At 38.5% G+C, this 16,823-nt stretch overlaps 2 protein-coding genes across 3 annotated transcripts; one reads left to right on the top strand and one right to left on the bottom strand.

Annotated features, from left to right (window-relative positions):
- Nucleotides 1-6,697: 6,697 nt before the first annotated feature.
- Nucleotides 6,698-10,605, top strand: LOC102703875 (catalase isozyme B). The gene is made up of 8 exons (XM_006656451.3): nt 6,698-6,926; nt 7,040-7,136; nt 8,084-8,361; nt 8,714-9,490; nt 9,639-9,728; nt 9,900-9,967; nt 10,060-10,153; nt 10,271-10,605. The coding sequence occupies exons 1-8, from the start codon at nt 6,912-6,914 to the stop codon at nt 10,328-10,330; spliced, it is 1,479 nt and encodes a 492-aa protein (XP_006656514.1). The 5' UTR covers nt 6,698-6,911; the 3' UTR covers nt 10,331-10,605.
- Nucleotides 10,606-11,175: 570 nt separating this feature from the next.
- Nucleotides 11,176-14,342, bottom strand: LOC102704154 (probable galacturonosyltransferase 3). Of its 2 annotated transcripts, XM_006656452.3 has the most exons (8): nt 14,139-14,342; nt 13,980-14,044; nt 13,852-13,885; nt 13,605-13,751; nt 13,391-13,501; nt 12,915-13,249; nt 11,815-12,787; nt 11,176-11,654 (listed from the first exon to the last, which is right to left on the bottom strand). In XM_006656452.3, exons 1-8 carry the CDS (start codon nt 14,277-14,279, stop codon nt 11,376-11,378), a joined length of 2,085 nt encoding a protein of 694 aa, XP_006656515.2. In that variant the 5' UTR covers nt 14,280-14,342; the 3' UTR covers nt 11,176-11,375. The 2 variants fall into 2 exon arrangements, with proteins under 2 accessions (XP_006656515.2, XP_015694452.1); XM_015838966.2 differs by lacking the exon at nt 13,605-13,751 and having other exon boundaries at nt 11,233-11,654.
- Between the last annotated feature and the right edge of the window lie 2,481 nt (nt 14,343-16,823).

A 16,823-nucleotide genomic window follows, 5' to 3' on the forward strand; every position in this document is an offset into this window, starting at 1 on the left:
ATTAGTCGTGTCGCTAGCTGCGAGACAAAATGAACCTGAACGGCCAGGTGGGCCGGCCTCACCCACGGCGCGACATATATATAGGCGCAGCTGCAGTGGTAGGTAGACACAATTAATACATATACCATCATATATACATATTCTTATCTTTTTCGCTTTTAATTATATTTATAAACCAAAATTTAAAAATTCTAATCTTAAATTTATCGTAATTTAATTATTTTATAGTCTTGGTTTTCAGATCAGTAAGTACGTATATAAAAGTTTTATATATAAATTATTTTTTGTTCACAAATATATCGTTTGACCATCCGAAGAATCACCCTCACAATATGTATAGTACATGGACCTATCTAACAGAAACTTGAAGGATAATTGTAAATTTATCGCTAGCTTAATTGTTATTACAAAACTATCATTATAATTGCAAATACCACTAGAACGATTATTTTAGTGATGGATATCTTGCAATATAAGAAAAAACACTAACCCCCAAATTTTATATTGTGTGTCCAACATTTTTATCCATGACAAAACAATAAAAAACAAGCCGGTTCTTTAGCCAATCATTGGTCAACAACTAATTTATCTATTAATTTTCAAAATAAAGGTTTTTGTGAAGCAAATTAAACTTCAAAAAACGAAACAAGTAATCTCGAGCTGGTCAGCTCTTTAGCAATTTATTGACCGACTACACCTAAATATTTGGTGTACTAAAAATTATTGTTTGGCAAAGAAGACATCGTCGTTCTAGGATCGGGGCCAGAGGTCATGCTAGAGTTGCATGATCGATTAATGGTGAGTTGATGATGTGACCATGCTGTTAAAACAAACACATAATTTAATAAGAGAGATGATGGCGGGTGGGGTCATCAGTAGGGCCGATGAGGATAAGTTTGTATTCTTTTATTTTTCCTGGTCTTTCACATGCACGCGTTTTGAATTATTAAATTATATGTTTTTTTAAATGTTTTTATACAAAAGTTTATTATCTTATATTTTCAAAAATAGATTTTTTTTTAACTCCATACTCTCTCTAGTTTGATTTAGACAACAACACGATCTTCTATATCTATATTTGACTGTAATGAGTTAAAAGTTGTTCAACATGATGGGTTGATGAACCCAAGTAGCAAATTTTGAGAATTAAAAAAAATCAATCGGGTCCCATCAATATACATAACTAATGTTACACTGTATCCCTCCAAATATATACTCTTCTGAAAAGTATCTAGCTTAATAGTGAGGGTGAATTTGTCACTCTACCTATACCGTGTTTTTATATATTACCGTTTGAACTTCTTAATTATACGTAAAGACTAAATGTTAATAGATAGCCATTTATAAAAATAAATTAAGATGGGTATTCCTATAGCAAAAGAGTGGTAGCATTTATATATCTCATGAAAAATATGCTTTTATTAATTATTTATTTAGATAATATTACAATATTGTTTTAATTTTCCGGCCAGGAGGGGCGGTCGGGTATAGAAGCAAGTGCGTAGTCAAAGGCTTTGATATAGGAAATGTGTGTCTGTACGCGCGCAAGTCATAAGGTAGGGATATGCAGCCATGGAAGCATGCATGTTGGCTACTTAGCGTCACTCCAGCTATAGCAGTGATTAATCAGTAGGTGCTTCTTGTCCCTGCCTACCTGAGGTTGTTTGGATGCTGAAAATTTTTTATAATACATTGAATTGAATGTTTGGACGTTGATTAGAAGTATTAAATATAGAGGAGGTGTTTGAGATAAGAGACTAAACTTTAATCTCTTTTCCATTAAATATTTGGACACTTATTATAAACAGTAAATGTAGACTATTAATAAAACTCATTCATAATCTTGGACTAATTCATGGGACGAATCTATCGAACCTAATTAATTCATAATTAGCCTATGTGATGCTGCAGTAAACATGCTATAATTATGCATTAATTATGTTTAAAAAATTTGTCATGCAAATTAGCTCTCATTTTTATAATTAATATACATTTAATATTTATAATAAATGTCTAAACATCCGATACGACACGGAGCTACAAAAGTATAGTCCCATATAAACACCCTCTTAAGATGATCTGATCCATCACGGTACAGGTGTACCTGCAAGCAGCTACCGGCCGATACGATCGATGTTAATTAACATGCACGCGTTGGCATTACATGCCCAGTGCAATGCACTATATCTACAGCTTACGATTTTTTTTAATATAAATTTCCTATAAATACCAGATTCACATCGTAACGAAAAAAATATAATCGTTTTTACTCTTCATCAGGTCTTAAAGCACATAGAATGGGCTATGTTAAAGAGTTGTAAGGGTTTGTTTGAGAGCTTTACAGCTCTGTTTTTTTTTAAAAGCTGTTTCTGCCCAAAACTGTCCCAATGGTCCATAGCTTCTGAAAAATAAACTGAGTTTAGAAGCTTTTCTAGATCCTCAGAAGTGGCAAACAAATATATGCTTCTCATAATTCAAATTTCTCCAAACAGAACCTAAGTATCGTCAAGTAAATATCAATGGTTCACACGACATCGGTTTAGAGTATCGACCAGGGAGGGCAGTTCCGTGGGCAAGCTTGTGTGTTTCACTTCACATGACATGGCTGGTTGTGTAGCATGCAGTGCAGCCCCGTTTAGTTGAGGTGAAAATGAAAGCAGTGGTGGTGGCAGTTCGCTCGCCGCTGTTGTGCATGCGGACGGAGCAAACGAACAAAACTAGCAAGAAAAGAAAGAAAGAAAATAGTAAAAGAATCGTCGCCAATTCTATGCCTTCTCGAGATCTCCGGCTTGCTCATTGCTGCGTGTCTTTCCCGTCCTAAGGATGCATCGCTTTCTTTGTAAAAACGCGCACACACACACAAAAACTGTTGTATTTGATCTATCCCACATTTAGGTGTTCAAAAACTGACTATGATAACATAGAATGAAGACAACACGGTCAGCGGTGACCAGTAAACTACATTCTTATGGCACTTTCTTTTTGAGCGAGACTAGTAGTAGGGAGTGAATAGAGAGGATACATGGCATGTTCAGTTCATTGTAATATATATATATATATATATATATATATATATATATATGTATATGTATATGTATATGTATGTCGCGTGAGAGCTATTTAGATGTCACGCGCGTCTGATAAAAGATCGGTCAACATATATACGACGTACATTACCTATGACAATATCATCCTCCAAACAGCTATACAAGTCGAGGGAGACGATATCTATTTTGTGCTTTTTGGTTGAAGCAAATAAATCAGACTCGATCGGGCTCGGCTCATAGTCGAGGGAAGCGAAATTAACTTCTTCCATACATATCTGGTGATGCCGAACGATAGAATTATAGAAAAGGGCAATTATTCATATATTTTAACTAGAGAGAAAAAGGAGGATAAAAATGCCTACACACTTGTTGTAAAAGAGTCCATGAAGATATGAGCAGATTAGGAAGAGAGTAGCATTGCAATCATGTATGGGCTATTTAATCTGATCTGATGGAAATAAAATTTTTACATACTAGTGGGCTAAAGATTCGATCTAGACAGGCCGGATGGGTGGGCCTTAAGTAGTTATTGGGCTAGCAGCATATCTATATTGTATTGGTAAAGTTGAGAAAAACGTCTACATGACATCCCCTAAATTATTTAACGAGTTTTATCCAGGTCCTCATCAACAACGACAAAACCATATATAGGGTTAGGGTGTCTCCAGCTTATTAAACAATGCCAAACAAGTCTCTTAACAGTATTGACAGCGGTTTCGATGGATGTGGTGTCTTGCTGACTTGGTCTTCTTTTATATGTCGACTATGCAATACTTATGTGACATACATAAATATGTCTTCCGTTTCATATTACATGACTTTCTAGGTTTGTATAGATTCTTTATATATTAACATATATGTTTTGTATATATGTCTAGATTCATTATAACACAAATAATCTAGATAAGCCTTAAAAGGATTATAGTGTGGAATGAACAGAATACGTAAAATAAAAACACTAATGAGGCTCACACGTTGGTGAGTGTCCAGTTAAAAGTAGAAAAATGCGATTAGGGCCGCCTTTATATTTTCGAGTGCCCTAGATGAACTCGACACTATATTCTCTTAAGATTATTTTTGTTTAAAATATATATAGTTATATAAGCCATGTGACCGAAAGTGTCCTCAGCGATCGATTGATGCCTTGACGTGTCTTGGGCAGATCGCTATGCACCCGTGCTGCCACGGTAGTCGGGAGACCATAGTAGCCTGCAAACAAGTAAGTAGATTGAAGAGAGGAGCCAGTGATAGGGGGATTAGAAGCAGAGGCTATGGTGCAATTGCACCGATCGGAGTGCGATGCAACATACAATGGCAGCTGTGTTGGCAACGATGTGGACACCTAAATTGAAGTGATGCATCGGTCGATCGTAAGCCTTATATATTGTCTGACTACGATACAATCATACAAGATTACGAGTATACAATGCTGCGCGAGTGCACATGATTTGTTTTTAGGAGGTAACGGGCCCCACATCTGGTGGACCCTAGGTTGTTTCCCTCGTGGCCTATGACTAGAGCCGGCCCCGAGTGTGGTTGGATCGATGAGCACGGGCGAAAAAAAAAATTGTTTCCGGATCCCATCCCGCCAGCGCACGTATATTTTGTCGAACACCCATGACAGATGGGGCCATTAGTACTTTTACATTTTACTTTATTTTTTTACTTGTGGTGCCTCGCAGATGCCACCTGCAACGACGACCAAAGTCGAAAGCCCACGTAGGCGCTACCCCAGTAAAAAAATAATAATAATAACCACTATGTAAAGGGCTTGATTTGCACTGAGAAGTTGAGATGCCGGATTGAGGGACATAATGTGGACTTTTGCTAAAAGGTTGTTCTATACTGTACTGTAGTAATCTGGATTGCTGGGCCGGTTGACGCCCGAACTGAATAGGTAGTCAGGCAGATGGCCCACATGCCATGCACGTAGTATGAACACAAGATGATTCGTTTTGCCACTTGCATAATGCATATCATATCATGTGTTGTGTGGGGTTGCACTTCACTGCACGTCTCGTCTCGTTTGCATGTCGGTGAGAGCGATATCGGTTTACTTTTGTCTCGTCTGTCACGAAAACTAGGTTTGTTTATTTTATGGATATTAGATAAGATACACGTATATGTATATGTAGTAATATTGTAGTGACGTATTGTACCTAGGCCGTATTCGGCTGGGAGGAGAGGTGGGTTAGTTATCTAGCGAGCGCGGAAAACATGTAATGATAGATTAATACATTAATTATTAATTATTAAAAAATATAGAGTAGATTAATATGATTTTTTAAACAAATTTTTTATAATTTTTTTTTGCAAAATATACACCAATAACAGTTTAGAAAACGTACGCGCGGAAAACGAGGAGTGTTAGATATCTTATCCATGCTGCCGATCCCAGCCCTACATGTAGATTTACATAGATACTGATGAATCTCACTTTCATAAATTGATAAATCTATACTAAGACTCTTATGATATAAAACACAGGTAATATTAAATAAAAATAAAATACCTAGTTATGAAAAATTAAATTTTTACAAGTAGCTCGTAGCAGTGTGCAGGAGAAGGCAGTTGAGGTATAATAGAAAAAGGTTATGAATAGAAGATGACTGATGGGACAAAGAACACCTCGACAAAAACATATGTCTAAAATAATAAATTTAAATTCTAAAAACAGATACGTCGTTGGAAGGAGTATTTGGTAGGAAGCGGCCGGCTAAGCCAATAAGCCATGATTTAGTACTATAGCATTTGGATGCCGGCCGGATCCGAAATGCTGTCCCTAGTGATCTTCTTATAAAAATCGATTAAATTAAGTGGTGTTTAGATTGAGAAAATTTTTGAAAGAAGTGTCACGTCAAATGTTTGACCGGATGTCGGAAGGGGTTTTCGGACACGAACGAAAAAAACGAATTTCACGCTTAGCCTAGAAACTGCGGGACGAATCTTTTAAGCCTAACTAATCCGTCATTAGCACATATTGATTACTGTAGCACTTATGGCTAATCATGGGCTAATTAGGCTAAAAAGATTCATCTCAAGATTTCTTTTATAACTGTACAATTAGTTTTTTTATTCATCTATGTTTAATGTTTTATTTAGGTGTCCAAAAATTCAATAGGATGTTTTTGGAAAAAAAATTGGGAACTAAACAAGCCCTAAGGCAATGTACTGATCCGATGATGACGATGATCCTATCCTATCCTCCCACGCTCTGGATTGTCCGTTCTCAATTTACTAGTATTATCTTCCGTATAGGAGTAGGAGTTGTTCAATTGTTCCCGGTGAACGTCCGTGACGATGGACTTCTTCGAAAGAAGAAAGTCTCTCTCCCCCTCTCTCTCTCTCTCTCATCCTCATTTCTTCCTCCTCTTTTGTATCCATACCCGTCTCAGTATTAAATCAAACATTTTTTTTAACTTTAGCAATCCAAGTAATACTTCTAGTCTTCTACATATTATTACATAAACTACCATAACTAATATATGCAACTCTTTTTTTACTTAAAATAATAATATTTTTATAAATATTATTAATCAAAGTAGTATATTTTTTTGTAATACTCTGTTTTTTATATTATAAAAAAATTTAGTGGTATTTAACCTTATTGTTATTTTTATTTATATACGGTTAGATTCATTAGCAAGCCAGGAGGTGCAGGAGGACGATAAGCACCGTGCCCCACAGCAAGACGGCCATTAATAAACGGGCACGACGTGGAGGAGGAAAGAGAGAAGCCCAATTTGTTCCTACTACTAGTAGTAGAGTAGAGTAGATATCAGATTTGCAATTGCAAGGCCGCCGCTTTCTTGTTCGTCGTCACCAATCGGCGATCCCCCAGATCAGGCGCGGCGCCACCCGCCCATGGATCCCTACAAGGTCCTCCTGCTGGATTTCGATTCTAAAGGATTCTCCCCTGGATCATCATCATCATAGATTTGGTTGGTTTCTTCGAGAATCTCACTACTACTACCTCGTCTTCCTCCTTGCAGCATCGTCCGTCCAGCGCCAGCAATTCCTCCTTCTGGACCACCAACTCCGGCGCCCCCGTCTGGAACAACAACTCCGCCCTCACCGTCGGACACCGTGGTAACTACTCGCTCTTCGATTCCATGTCTCGTCTATCTTATATTTCCCCTTGCTTTCATCACCACCCCTCTTAACTTTGAGCGATCCATCACATACATAATAAACTCTCTTTCTTTTCTTAATTAGTCACTTTGCAACACAAAGGTCCCTGGATCTGTCGGAACCTTACTCTGCCACTACATGTCTACATGTGCGCCGATCGATCTTTAGCTCAAGTCCCGCTATAGTTTGCATCTTGGTCTAGGGGTTTCGACCTTTAGCTGCCAAAGTTTGCATCTTGCGACGATCTAGTTTGCTTGCATTATGTCGCTCCTGCTCAACTGTTTAAACGGGTTCCGCTTCTTCATCATCTTTAAGGCCAAATAGTTGTCTTTAAAAGCACCGTCTTCATATTTTTCTCCGTCGCTGTCATACCATAAAGTTGCTCATGGAACGAACGAGTATAACAATTGACTTTTCCCTGCTAAGAGCCTCTTCGTTTCAAAGGATTTTTACAAGGAAAATTGAAGGAATTGAACTCCTTTCCTCTGAAATTCCTGTAAAATTCCTGTGAAACGAAGAGGCCCTAATGGTGATTATCTGGTCTGAGTCAGTTCCAATGCAGCATTTTTCTCTTCTTTCGTTTCGGACTCTTTACCAATATTGTGGGTTTCCTTTTCAAAATAACCTGATGCACGATCAAATTTACTTGCTAGAAAACCACGAGTCTATTTCATATATATGTATCCAAATTTACTCAAGTTCTGAAAGTGACTGGAAGTCATGTTCCAAATGTCATCATCGCTGAAAGTACAAAACTCTTACAAACTGCTTCTACCATTGATATATGAAGTCTTTTTTTCCCTCTTAATGTTTTCCCCTTAGTTATGCTCAGGTACTCCTATATTTCTGCACTTAATAATCATGGCTGATTTGTGGATTGACACGATGAATTCTTCATTTGACAGGACCTATCCTTCTTGAGGATTATCATCTGATTGAAAAGCTTGCACAGTTTGACAGGGAGCGTATCCCTGAGCGTGTCGTTCATGCAAGGGGAGCCAGTGCCAAGGGGTTTTTTGAGGTCACTCATGATATTTCTCACCTCACGTGTGCTGATTTTCTCCGTGCCCCTGGTGTTCAGACCCCAGTTATTGTTCGGTTCTCCACTGTCGTGCATGAGCGTGGAAGCCCTGAGACCTTGAGGGATCCACGTGGTTTTGCTGTGAAATTCTACACTAGAGAGGTACTTAACTCTTTTGCTTCTTTCCTAGACTAAGAGGGAGAGATGTCAGTATAATAATGTATTCTTTTAGCATAAAGCTGTAGAATCAAATGTCTAGCTGTTCTTAGCTGGTCGAGTAGAACATGAAAGTTTGCTTGTCATTTACCTCCAGACCCTGTCAGTAAAGTCCAATGTGCTGCTTGTACATTATATCTATTATAGCAAATAAGATAATTGGTCTTATATCTCAAAAGTGTCACATATTGAATTTAAACCCGTCCAATATCACCTACAACTTTGTTATACTGTTTGTTTTACTGCTTTGCAGTTAGTGCTGCCATATGTTGACATTTTCTGGGTCAATGCTTTTCAGGGTAATTTCGATCTTGTTGGTAACAATATGCCTGTGTTTTTTATCCGAGATGGGATGAAATTCCCTGACATGGTCCATGCTTTCAAGCCAAGTCCAAAGACCAATATGCAAGAGAACTGGAGAATAGTTGATTTCTTTTCACACCACCCAGAGAGTTTGCACATGTTCACCTTCCTCTTTGATGATGTCGGCATTCCACTCAACTACAGGCACATGGACGGTTTTGGTGTCAACACCTACACCTTTATCAATAAGGATGGAAAGCCTCACCTTGTCAAATTCCACTGGAAGCCTACCTGTGGTGTCAAATGCCTGTTGGATGATGAAGCTGTAACTGTTGGGGGCACCTGCCACAGCCATGCTACGAAGGACTTGACTGATTCTATTGCATCAGGGAATTACCCAGAATGGAAGCTCTACATCCAGACCATCGATCCTGATCATGAGGACAGATTTGATTTCGATCCTCTTGATGTCACTAAGACATGGCCGGAGGATATCATCCCACTGCAGCCAGTTGGACGGATGGTCCTGAACAAAAACATTGATAACTTCTTTGCAGAAAATGAACAGCTTGCCTTTTGCCCTGCCATAATTGTCCCTGGAATCCATTACTCTGATGATAAGCTGCTCCAGACGAGAGTTTTCTCGTATGCTGATACCCAAAGGCACCGTCTTGGTCCAAACTATTTGATGCTTCCTGTGAATGCACCTAAATGTGCATACCACAACAACCACCATGATGGCACCATGAATTTCATGCACAGAGATGAGGAGGTAGTGTGTTTTTCAGTCTTCTCCTGCATGCAGTTATTGAGATGCATCTTTCTGTTTTTTGTCCATTACATAGTGTTTCTTCCAGTCAACACAAACAGAATTGGGCTCACTTAGTTCATCACATCACATTTTACATCTTGATTTTTAGGTGAACTACTTCCCCTCAAGGTTTGATGCTGCCCGTCATGCTGAGAAGGTTCCTGTTCCTCCTCGTGTTCTAACAGGCTGTCGGGAAAAGGTGTGTAACTTAGTCTACTTTAACTCTTTCTACCGATGGTATTCAGCCTTGTGTGCCTTGAGATTGGAATGCCTAGAAATATGTATTATAAATTGCACCATACAAAGTACAGTGACCATGCATTTGACACAACGTTTGCTGCCTTTTTTTTTGTGTGTGTTGGAATTGCAGTGTGTCATTAACAAGGAGAACAATTTCAAGCAAGCTGGTGAGAGATACCGGTCCTTTGACCCTGCCAGGTTTGTCCTTGTTCAATTTAATTTGTGTAAATACATAGAAGAGTTTGAGAAACAGTGCTAAGTAAACTTTTCATTTTCGTACGGCAACACAGGCAAGACCGTTTCATCCAGCGGTGGGTTGATGCGCTCTCAGATCCTCGTATTACGCATGAACTTCGTGGCATCTGGATCTCCTACTGGTCACAGGTATATAGTCTCTTCCTGCATGGGTGCAGAGTGCTTATCAGTTATCGGCGAATGATCATGTACATTTGTACCTTGAAACACGCTGAAACCATATGTATGTGTTTGTCTGTGTTGCAGTGTGATGCGTCCCTTGGGCAGAAGCTGGCATCACGGCTCAACCTGAAACCGAACATGTAGATCGGCAAGGAGGAATCCAGTGGTGGTCCTGTGTTGGGACAGTCATGCATGAACTGAAATGTGTCGTCCGGGTGTAATCGTGAATAAAATGTGATATGGTGATATGTATACTGGTGACGCAATTTGTGAAACTGTAGCTGGGATCCTGAAAACATGCCGTGCTGTGTCTTTTGGAAAGAGATAACAATAAAGACTGATACAGTGGGTAATCATGTTACTATGGTTCGTCAAGAATGCTGGTGAATGTGCTATATATGCTGAACTTATTAGCTCCATTGTTGCCCGGTCTGTGATCTAGTTTTCATGCGCCTGCGATATCTTGGTCTTTGTTAAGAACACCTGTTTGCCTTCGTTAGCAGAAAACAAGATGGATTTACAGAATTGAACAACACGAGAAACTAATAAGACAACCTGTTTGCCTTTGTTAAGATCACATGTTTGCCTTTGTTAAGATAAATTTCAGTTCCTGGTTACCTGGATAAAGCGGAATTAAACTGTGATAGACAGCTATCAGAGCGATTCTGATTCAGAGCTTTTAAGTAACTTTTGTTCATGTGTTCTCATATAGTGCCTATAATTCATATAAAATGACGCATATTTGGATGGTTTCTTTCTTTATTAGCCCGAACATTTGCTCCGTTTTATAGAATATCAATATCCATTAAGTTTTTAGTACACTTGATTATTTGTCTTATTCAAAAATTGCGTAAATATGCACAAATGTAAGTTAGACATAAAATACATTTAGTAATAAGTTCAATCATAACAAATAAATAATAATTTACGTAAATATTTTCAATAAGACAAATGATCAAACACGTATAAAATAAGTCAATAAAATCATCTATTAAAATAGAGAATGAATACTATGCTGCAACTGCAAGGTGTAAACCACTCGACAATTATTGAGCGTAAGAGTGACAAGATCACGGAGTCTGAACCATGTTATTCGTATCACTATTCTGCCTAGCTTCCTACTGGTGAATAACCTATACTACAAAACTCATTCCCAAAGAGAAACAAAAACTGGGTGAAGAATTACAGGTCAGTGCTCACTCATATAGCAGTGTTGAATGTGTGAGTTGTCAAGATCTACATACTTGGACCAGTAGGGCTTGTACTTAGAAATAGCAAGGTCTAACCAGGGCTTGTAATTCCCATTGTAATGAACTACCGCTGCATTCTCAATCTCAGCGAGGTCAACAGCTGGATCATAGCCAAGGCCCAACACATGCCAAGTGCGATTCAACGGGTACGTCAGGTTGTAGAAAGTAATCAGTCCTGGAGGCAATGTACCCAGCTTCCACAGCTTGCGATCCTCATTCTGCAAACACAATAACAGATATTCTCTTACTAAACGAAACTAACAAAAGCTAAATACCAGCTGTTACAGTTGCATGACCTTCATAGATAGAAAAAAAGCATGGTAGGATAAATCTATTTGAACAGTGTAACTAACCACAGCTTCTTGTCCCAATACTTACCAGATCTTGCCAATAATGATATATTCCGGTGATATTTTGCTTCTTCCACTCTTTCAGGTCAAACATGTTCATCCCAAAGGCCCATCCGCAAGCACGTGGATCAAAGTTCTCTGATATCTTTGGGTGTGAGAAATTAAGGTACGTGTCAAAGCGATGGAAACTTTCTTTGCAGGTTTCAACTGCACCATTTACCATCCCTTTAAGATCAATGTCCCATAGTGGTGTCAAGTCCTTCTGCACAACAACATCGTCATCGAGAAACAGTATCTTGTCGAGCTTGGGATGTATTTCTGGCATGTAGAACCTTAGATGGTTAAGCATAGACAGATATTTGGGGTTCCTGTACTTCAGATTTTCATTTCCATCAGAGAGTGATGATGGATCATGTGCTTTGAAATAGTACTCTTTGAGCCGAGCTGACTCAAGTTGCCGTAGAACCGAACAGTATGATGAATTGAGCCATTTGAAGTTGTCAATATTTTCCACATGGACAGTAGCAGGTAGAGGAGGATGACTTATAAACCACATCATCATTGCTGCAAAATTAAGTCTATCAGTGACGATGTGGAACACATGCTTCTCTGGTTCCCTGGCATGCGTCACAGCTGATCTGACCACTACAGAGGCTGCAAGGACATTATCTGAAAATATAGCATAGTGGTATAGTGACCGATCCTCACGCTTTGCTTTTTCTTCTTCTTCCTTCAGAGCAGCACCACGGAAATACTCCTTGATCACACCATCACGAAAATGATAATCGGTTGTCAACTGCATATGCAGACAGTGCAAGGGCATGGGGACAGTCTTTGCAGCATGCTGCACCAGGAACGAGTTCTGCTTCTTAACACTATCGATATTTAGTTCTGTAGACTGCAGCATAACGCGCAATCTTCTCGATACTTCACCCGAGTTGTATAGAACATCTCTAGCAGAAGACAATGCATGTCCCATAGCTTTTGCCCGCTCTAAAGCACTGCATAAGAAATTTGGTTGATAAGTAATTGAACCTTCAGAGTCACATCAATAAATGATTGAACGTTTAGAGTCAAAAGCAAATAGGCAACTGAACTGGTGATCTTCAAAGGTGTAAAATAAAGTACCTTGAGTCAAGTTCATGATCCATGTGTGCATCCCCAATGGCTGCTTGGCTTTGTTTAATGCACTTCATAAGCAATGCGTATAGATCAGGTTGCTTCTGGGAATGTGCAATCGTGGCATACACCTTGGCCATTATTATCTGATCTTTCATGAGTCTCAGGGTTGAGTCCGTATTAGTATGGTGGAACTCTGGCCTCCATATGTTGTAGCTGGCTCTTACTTTATTACTGAAGTTCCTTGATCTGTTTGTGGCCACATTTCTCATATGGAGTTCGGTCTCCTTGTCTATCTGAAGCAACTCCTGAATCCTATTCTCCTTCCTTTTGCGGCGGAATACCTGCAGGAGCCATAATGGTATATACAATATGCTGAGATGGTGACTATTTAATCAATATGAATCAGGAAAAAAAAACGTAACATACAGGCAAAATATCCATAATTGTTCATAGTTACGATGTAAGAGAAATGGGAAATCAACCTCTCTCTTTAATTTAATTGGATCATTTCTTCTGGTTTCCAAAGTTACTGTGCTTGAAATATTGGAGACTTCAGACCCAGCAGCTAGTGACTGCTCCTCTGCAACCTCTTGCTGTTACAGCAGCAGAAGAAATAGCAATGAGAGAGGTAAACCAACACATTGGAAAGACTTGTCCAGATTAAAACAACATTTGTTTTTTGGGTTCACAACATACAGTTTGAGGTACTGGCTGGGTAATTTTGGGCAACAAAGGATTCATCCAGATAGAGGACGATAGGAATTCTCTTGTGGTAACTTTAAAGAGCTTAATCCGACCATCCTGGTCCGTGTAAGCAATAGTCTTATCGGCATTATCCATGTCCTACCAGGCAAACAAAAAATTTATTCGGCAAGAAGCATGGGCAAACTGCTAGCTCCTGACCTCCTCGAGGGTAAGTGATTACAAGGTGGTATGAGATAACCTGCACATTGCGGCTCCCGGGGCCGTTGCGCTCACTGACAGCCCAAGAACCCAAGATGGTAACATCAAAGTTAGAATATTTATCATTACTGCAAGTGCGTTGGAAGGAAGAAAAGGTTGTGTTCTTACGCGAGGAGATCGGAGAAGAGCCACAGGGACACTGCCGATCTGAGGGAGGGGACATGAATCACGAGCTGCGGAAACGGATTGGGAGTATTAGAATGAGAAAGAAGGAATCCCTACACTGTAGTGTAAGTGTAGTGGGCGGGCTGTTCATGTGGTGCGCACCTGGAAGGAGAGGAAAAGGAGGAGGGCGACGAGGACGAGGGCGAGGAATCCGGGGCGGCGGCGCAGTGGGGAGATACTTCTAGCGGGATACGCCGACGACGCCGACGCCGTCGATGAGATGGAGGGGAACGCCATGGCCATCCTCCCCTCGCCCTCGCCCTCGCCCTCTGGGGATAGATGGACTTTTTTCACCAACAAAAAATAACAAATAATAATTTATGGGATAGGGGCTGGCTGCTGCTACCGTGGCCTTTTGAATGTAAATAAACTCATTTTTTCTCACGTATTACACTTTTCATTTACTCCCTCGGTCTCGTATCGTAAGAAATTTTGACTTTCTATTCGTAATATTTAATTGCTCGTCTTATTTAAAAAATTTAAAAATATTATTTATTTTATTTATTATTTTCTTTATTATTAAAAGTAGTTTAAGTATTACTTATAAATTTTTATATTTACACTAAATTTTTGAATAAAACGAATGGTCAAATATTATAAATGAATAGTCAGATCTTATAGTAGGTAGTAGCGACATTTCTTGGGCCGACAAAAATGACCATGTATTTCTCTTTACTCTCCTTTTTCTTAACCGTCTTTATACTTACGCATCAATATGACCATATCCATACAATCTATGCGATTGTAGCAAAGGCGAGGCATATCGAATTTTGTTGGGTTATGGTTGCTAAGGAGCCTCAAATAACTTTTTTCCAAATATATTTAAAAACAAATGCTTACGAAGCGCAAACATAACCGTAATCAAATTTAAAGATTTAGTCGGTCATATCTTAATATTAACGAAATCATCACAAACACCTCACTATCAAATTATATGTAAATATGCGCACCCATGCCAAATATAGAATTTGAACCCGAAGAAAATTTGCGTGTGCTTAGAGTTATTTTTTACCTATCCTTGCTAGTAGTATTTGGCCTTAACCTACATAGAGTAACACATTCAAATCTTAATCATGTTAACTTAGGCACCGCTTTCGAGTGGACGAAAAGTCTCTCTTTTTCACGCGCATATTTATCAATTTACTAAATGATATGTTATTTTATAAAAGAAATTACATAGGAAAATTGCTTTTAAAAATGATACTATCTCCATCTCATAATAGCTTCATTTTTTGATTTTTGTGTCCTAATGTTTGACATTCATCTTATTTGAAAAAAAATTATACAAAAACTTAAAAAAATCAGTCATGTGTAAAGTACTATTTATGTTTTATTATCTAGTAACAATAAAAATATTAATCACAAAAAAATTCAATTAAGAAGAAGAGTCAAAACATTATATCTAAAAACTGAAAAATGAATTTATTTTTGGGCGAAGGTAGTATTAATATAATTTTTAAGTTTAAAATAATTAATACCTGATTATCCATGGGCTAATGGCTCACCTGGTTGTGTGTTTCTTCTCCTTTCCCCCTCCTTAGGCATGTTTCAGTCTAGCCTGGCCTAGCTTGGTTCAGGCCTATGTATTGAAGCCTCAGAGACCAAATTTTATGAAAAAACATTCAAGAAATCCAAAAAAACCCTAAAAGGTTTGACTTGAGAAACCTTAGGGTCGGGTCAAGCCTGGGCTTTGTTTTATCCGGAATTATTGGGCTCGGGCTAGGGCTTTTTATAGTCTCAGCCTGAAGCCCATCCCAGACTGTGTTTTGAATAGGCCTGCCCCTCCTTTCAGACTCAGCCTTAGTATTAAAAACATCTGTTTACTTTTCCTAGCAAACAACCAAATATCATTTCTAATGTTTTTAATTATTTGTTTCACGCCTTCATTTTTATGATATTACTATTTTTTTTCAATTCTTGTGATTTGGAAATCCTACCAAGTGAAGAGGCCCTGGATCGGAAGGATTCAAAAGGTTGGACAAATAAGATAAGATTGTACTAGTATTGTACGAACAACTTTGTCAAGGGAAGGAAAGGAACTGTAGCCAATCGGGTTAGGGGCTTCGTCGTAGAATCGGACTTGAAGCATGCTTGCTTTATTTACGTTGATGACATATACAGGTAGGTTTAGCTCCAACCAAGATACAACTTTTCTGACCAAATCAATCAAAGTGGAGCATGCATGCCAAATTGGAGGGCTAAACCCTACGGCATCAAATCCCCCACTTGATCCGATAAGTGCCTTGAAAACAAACAAAATATCATTTCTAAATTCCACATTCCCACCGCAACTTCTTGCTGCTGTTGATAATCTAAAGCTAAGATTGGCTTTGTCAGTAGTGGAGTTCCCACTAGAAAAAGGACAAAGAGTGCGCATATTATTTTGGAGCCCTCTCGGTTAGTTAGCTTCATCACGAGTATTATCTCTATCCTATAATAACTTTATTTTTTCTTTTTCCATGTCCAATGTTTGATCACTCGTCTTATTTGAAAAATTTATACAAAACCTTAAAAAATTATGTATTCTTTATGTTTTATCATCTAGTAAGAATAAAAATATTAATCGTAAAAAAATTTTAAATAAGACGAAGAGTCAAAATATTATATTAAAAAACTGAAAAATGATCTTATTTCGGGACGGAGGTAGTAATCTGTAACAGCGGAAGGCAGAAACCCACCACCGTCACTTTCTGTCTCATGATTTTTAGCAACTACCAATCTTGACCATAGCAAAAATATCCACATAGAAATGCTTTGGCACTCATGTATGAAGTAATATTTGCAGCA

The sequence above is a fragment of the Oryza brachyantha genome, chromosome 6 (assembly GCF_000231095.2).
Source record: "Oryza brachyantha chromosome 6, ObraRS2, whole genome shotgun sequence".
In the NCBI taxonomy this organism is placed as follows: Eukaryota; Viridiplantae; Streptophyta; class Magnoliopsida; order Poales; family Poaceae; genus Oryza; species Oryza brachyantha.

Coding starts and splice junctions, on each gene's coding strand:
- LOC102704154 (XM_006656452.3), bottom strand. CDS start 14,279: ATGGCCATGGCGTTCCCCTCCATCTCATCGACGGCGTCGGCGTCGTCG. Junction 12,788..12,914: donor GATCATGAACTTGACTCAAG/GTACTTTATTTT, acceptor TTTCTTATGCAG/TGCTTTAGAGCGGGCAAAAG. Junction 11,655..11,814: donor ATCATTATTGGCAAGATCTG/GTAAGTATTGGG, acceptor TTGTGTTTGCAG/AATGAGGATCGCAAGCTGTG.
- LOC102703875 (XM_006656451.3), top strand. Junction 9,968..10,059: donor CGGTCCTTTGACCCTGCCAG/GTTTGTCCTTGT, acceptor ACGGCAACACAG/GCAAGACCGTTTCATCCAGC. Junction 10,154..10,270: donor GGATCTCCTACTGGTCACAG/GTATATAGTCTC, acceptor TCTGTGTTGCAG/TGTGATGCGTCCCTTGGGCA.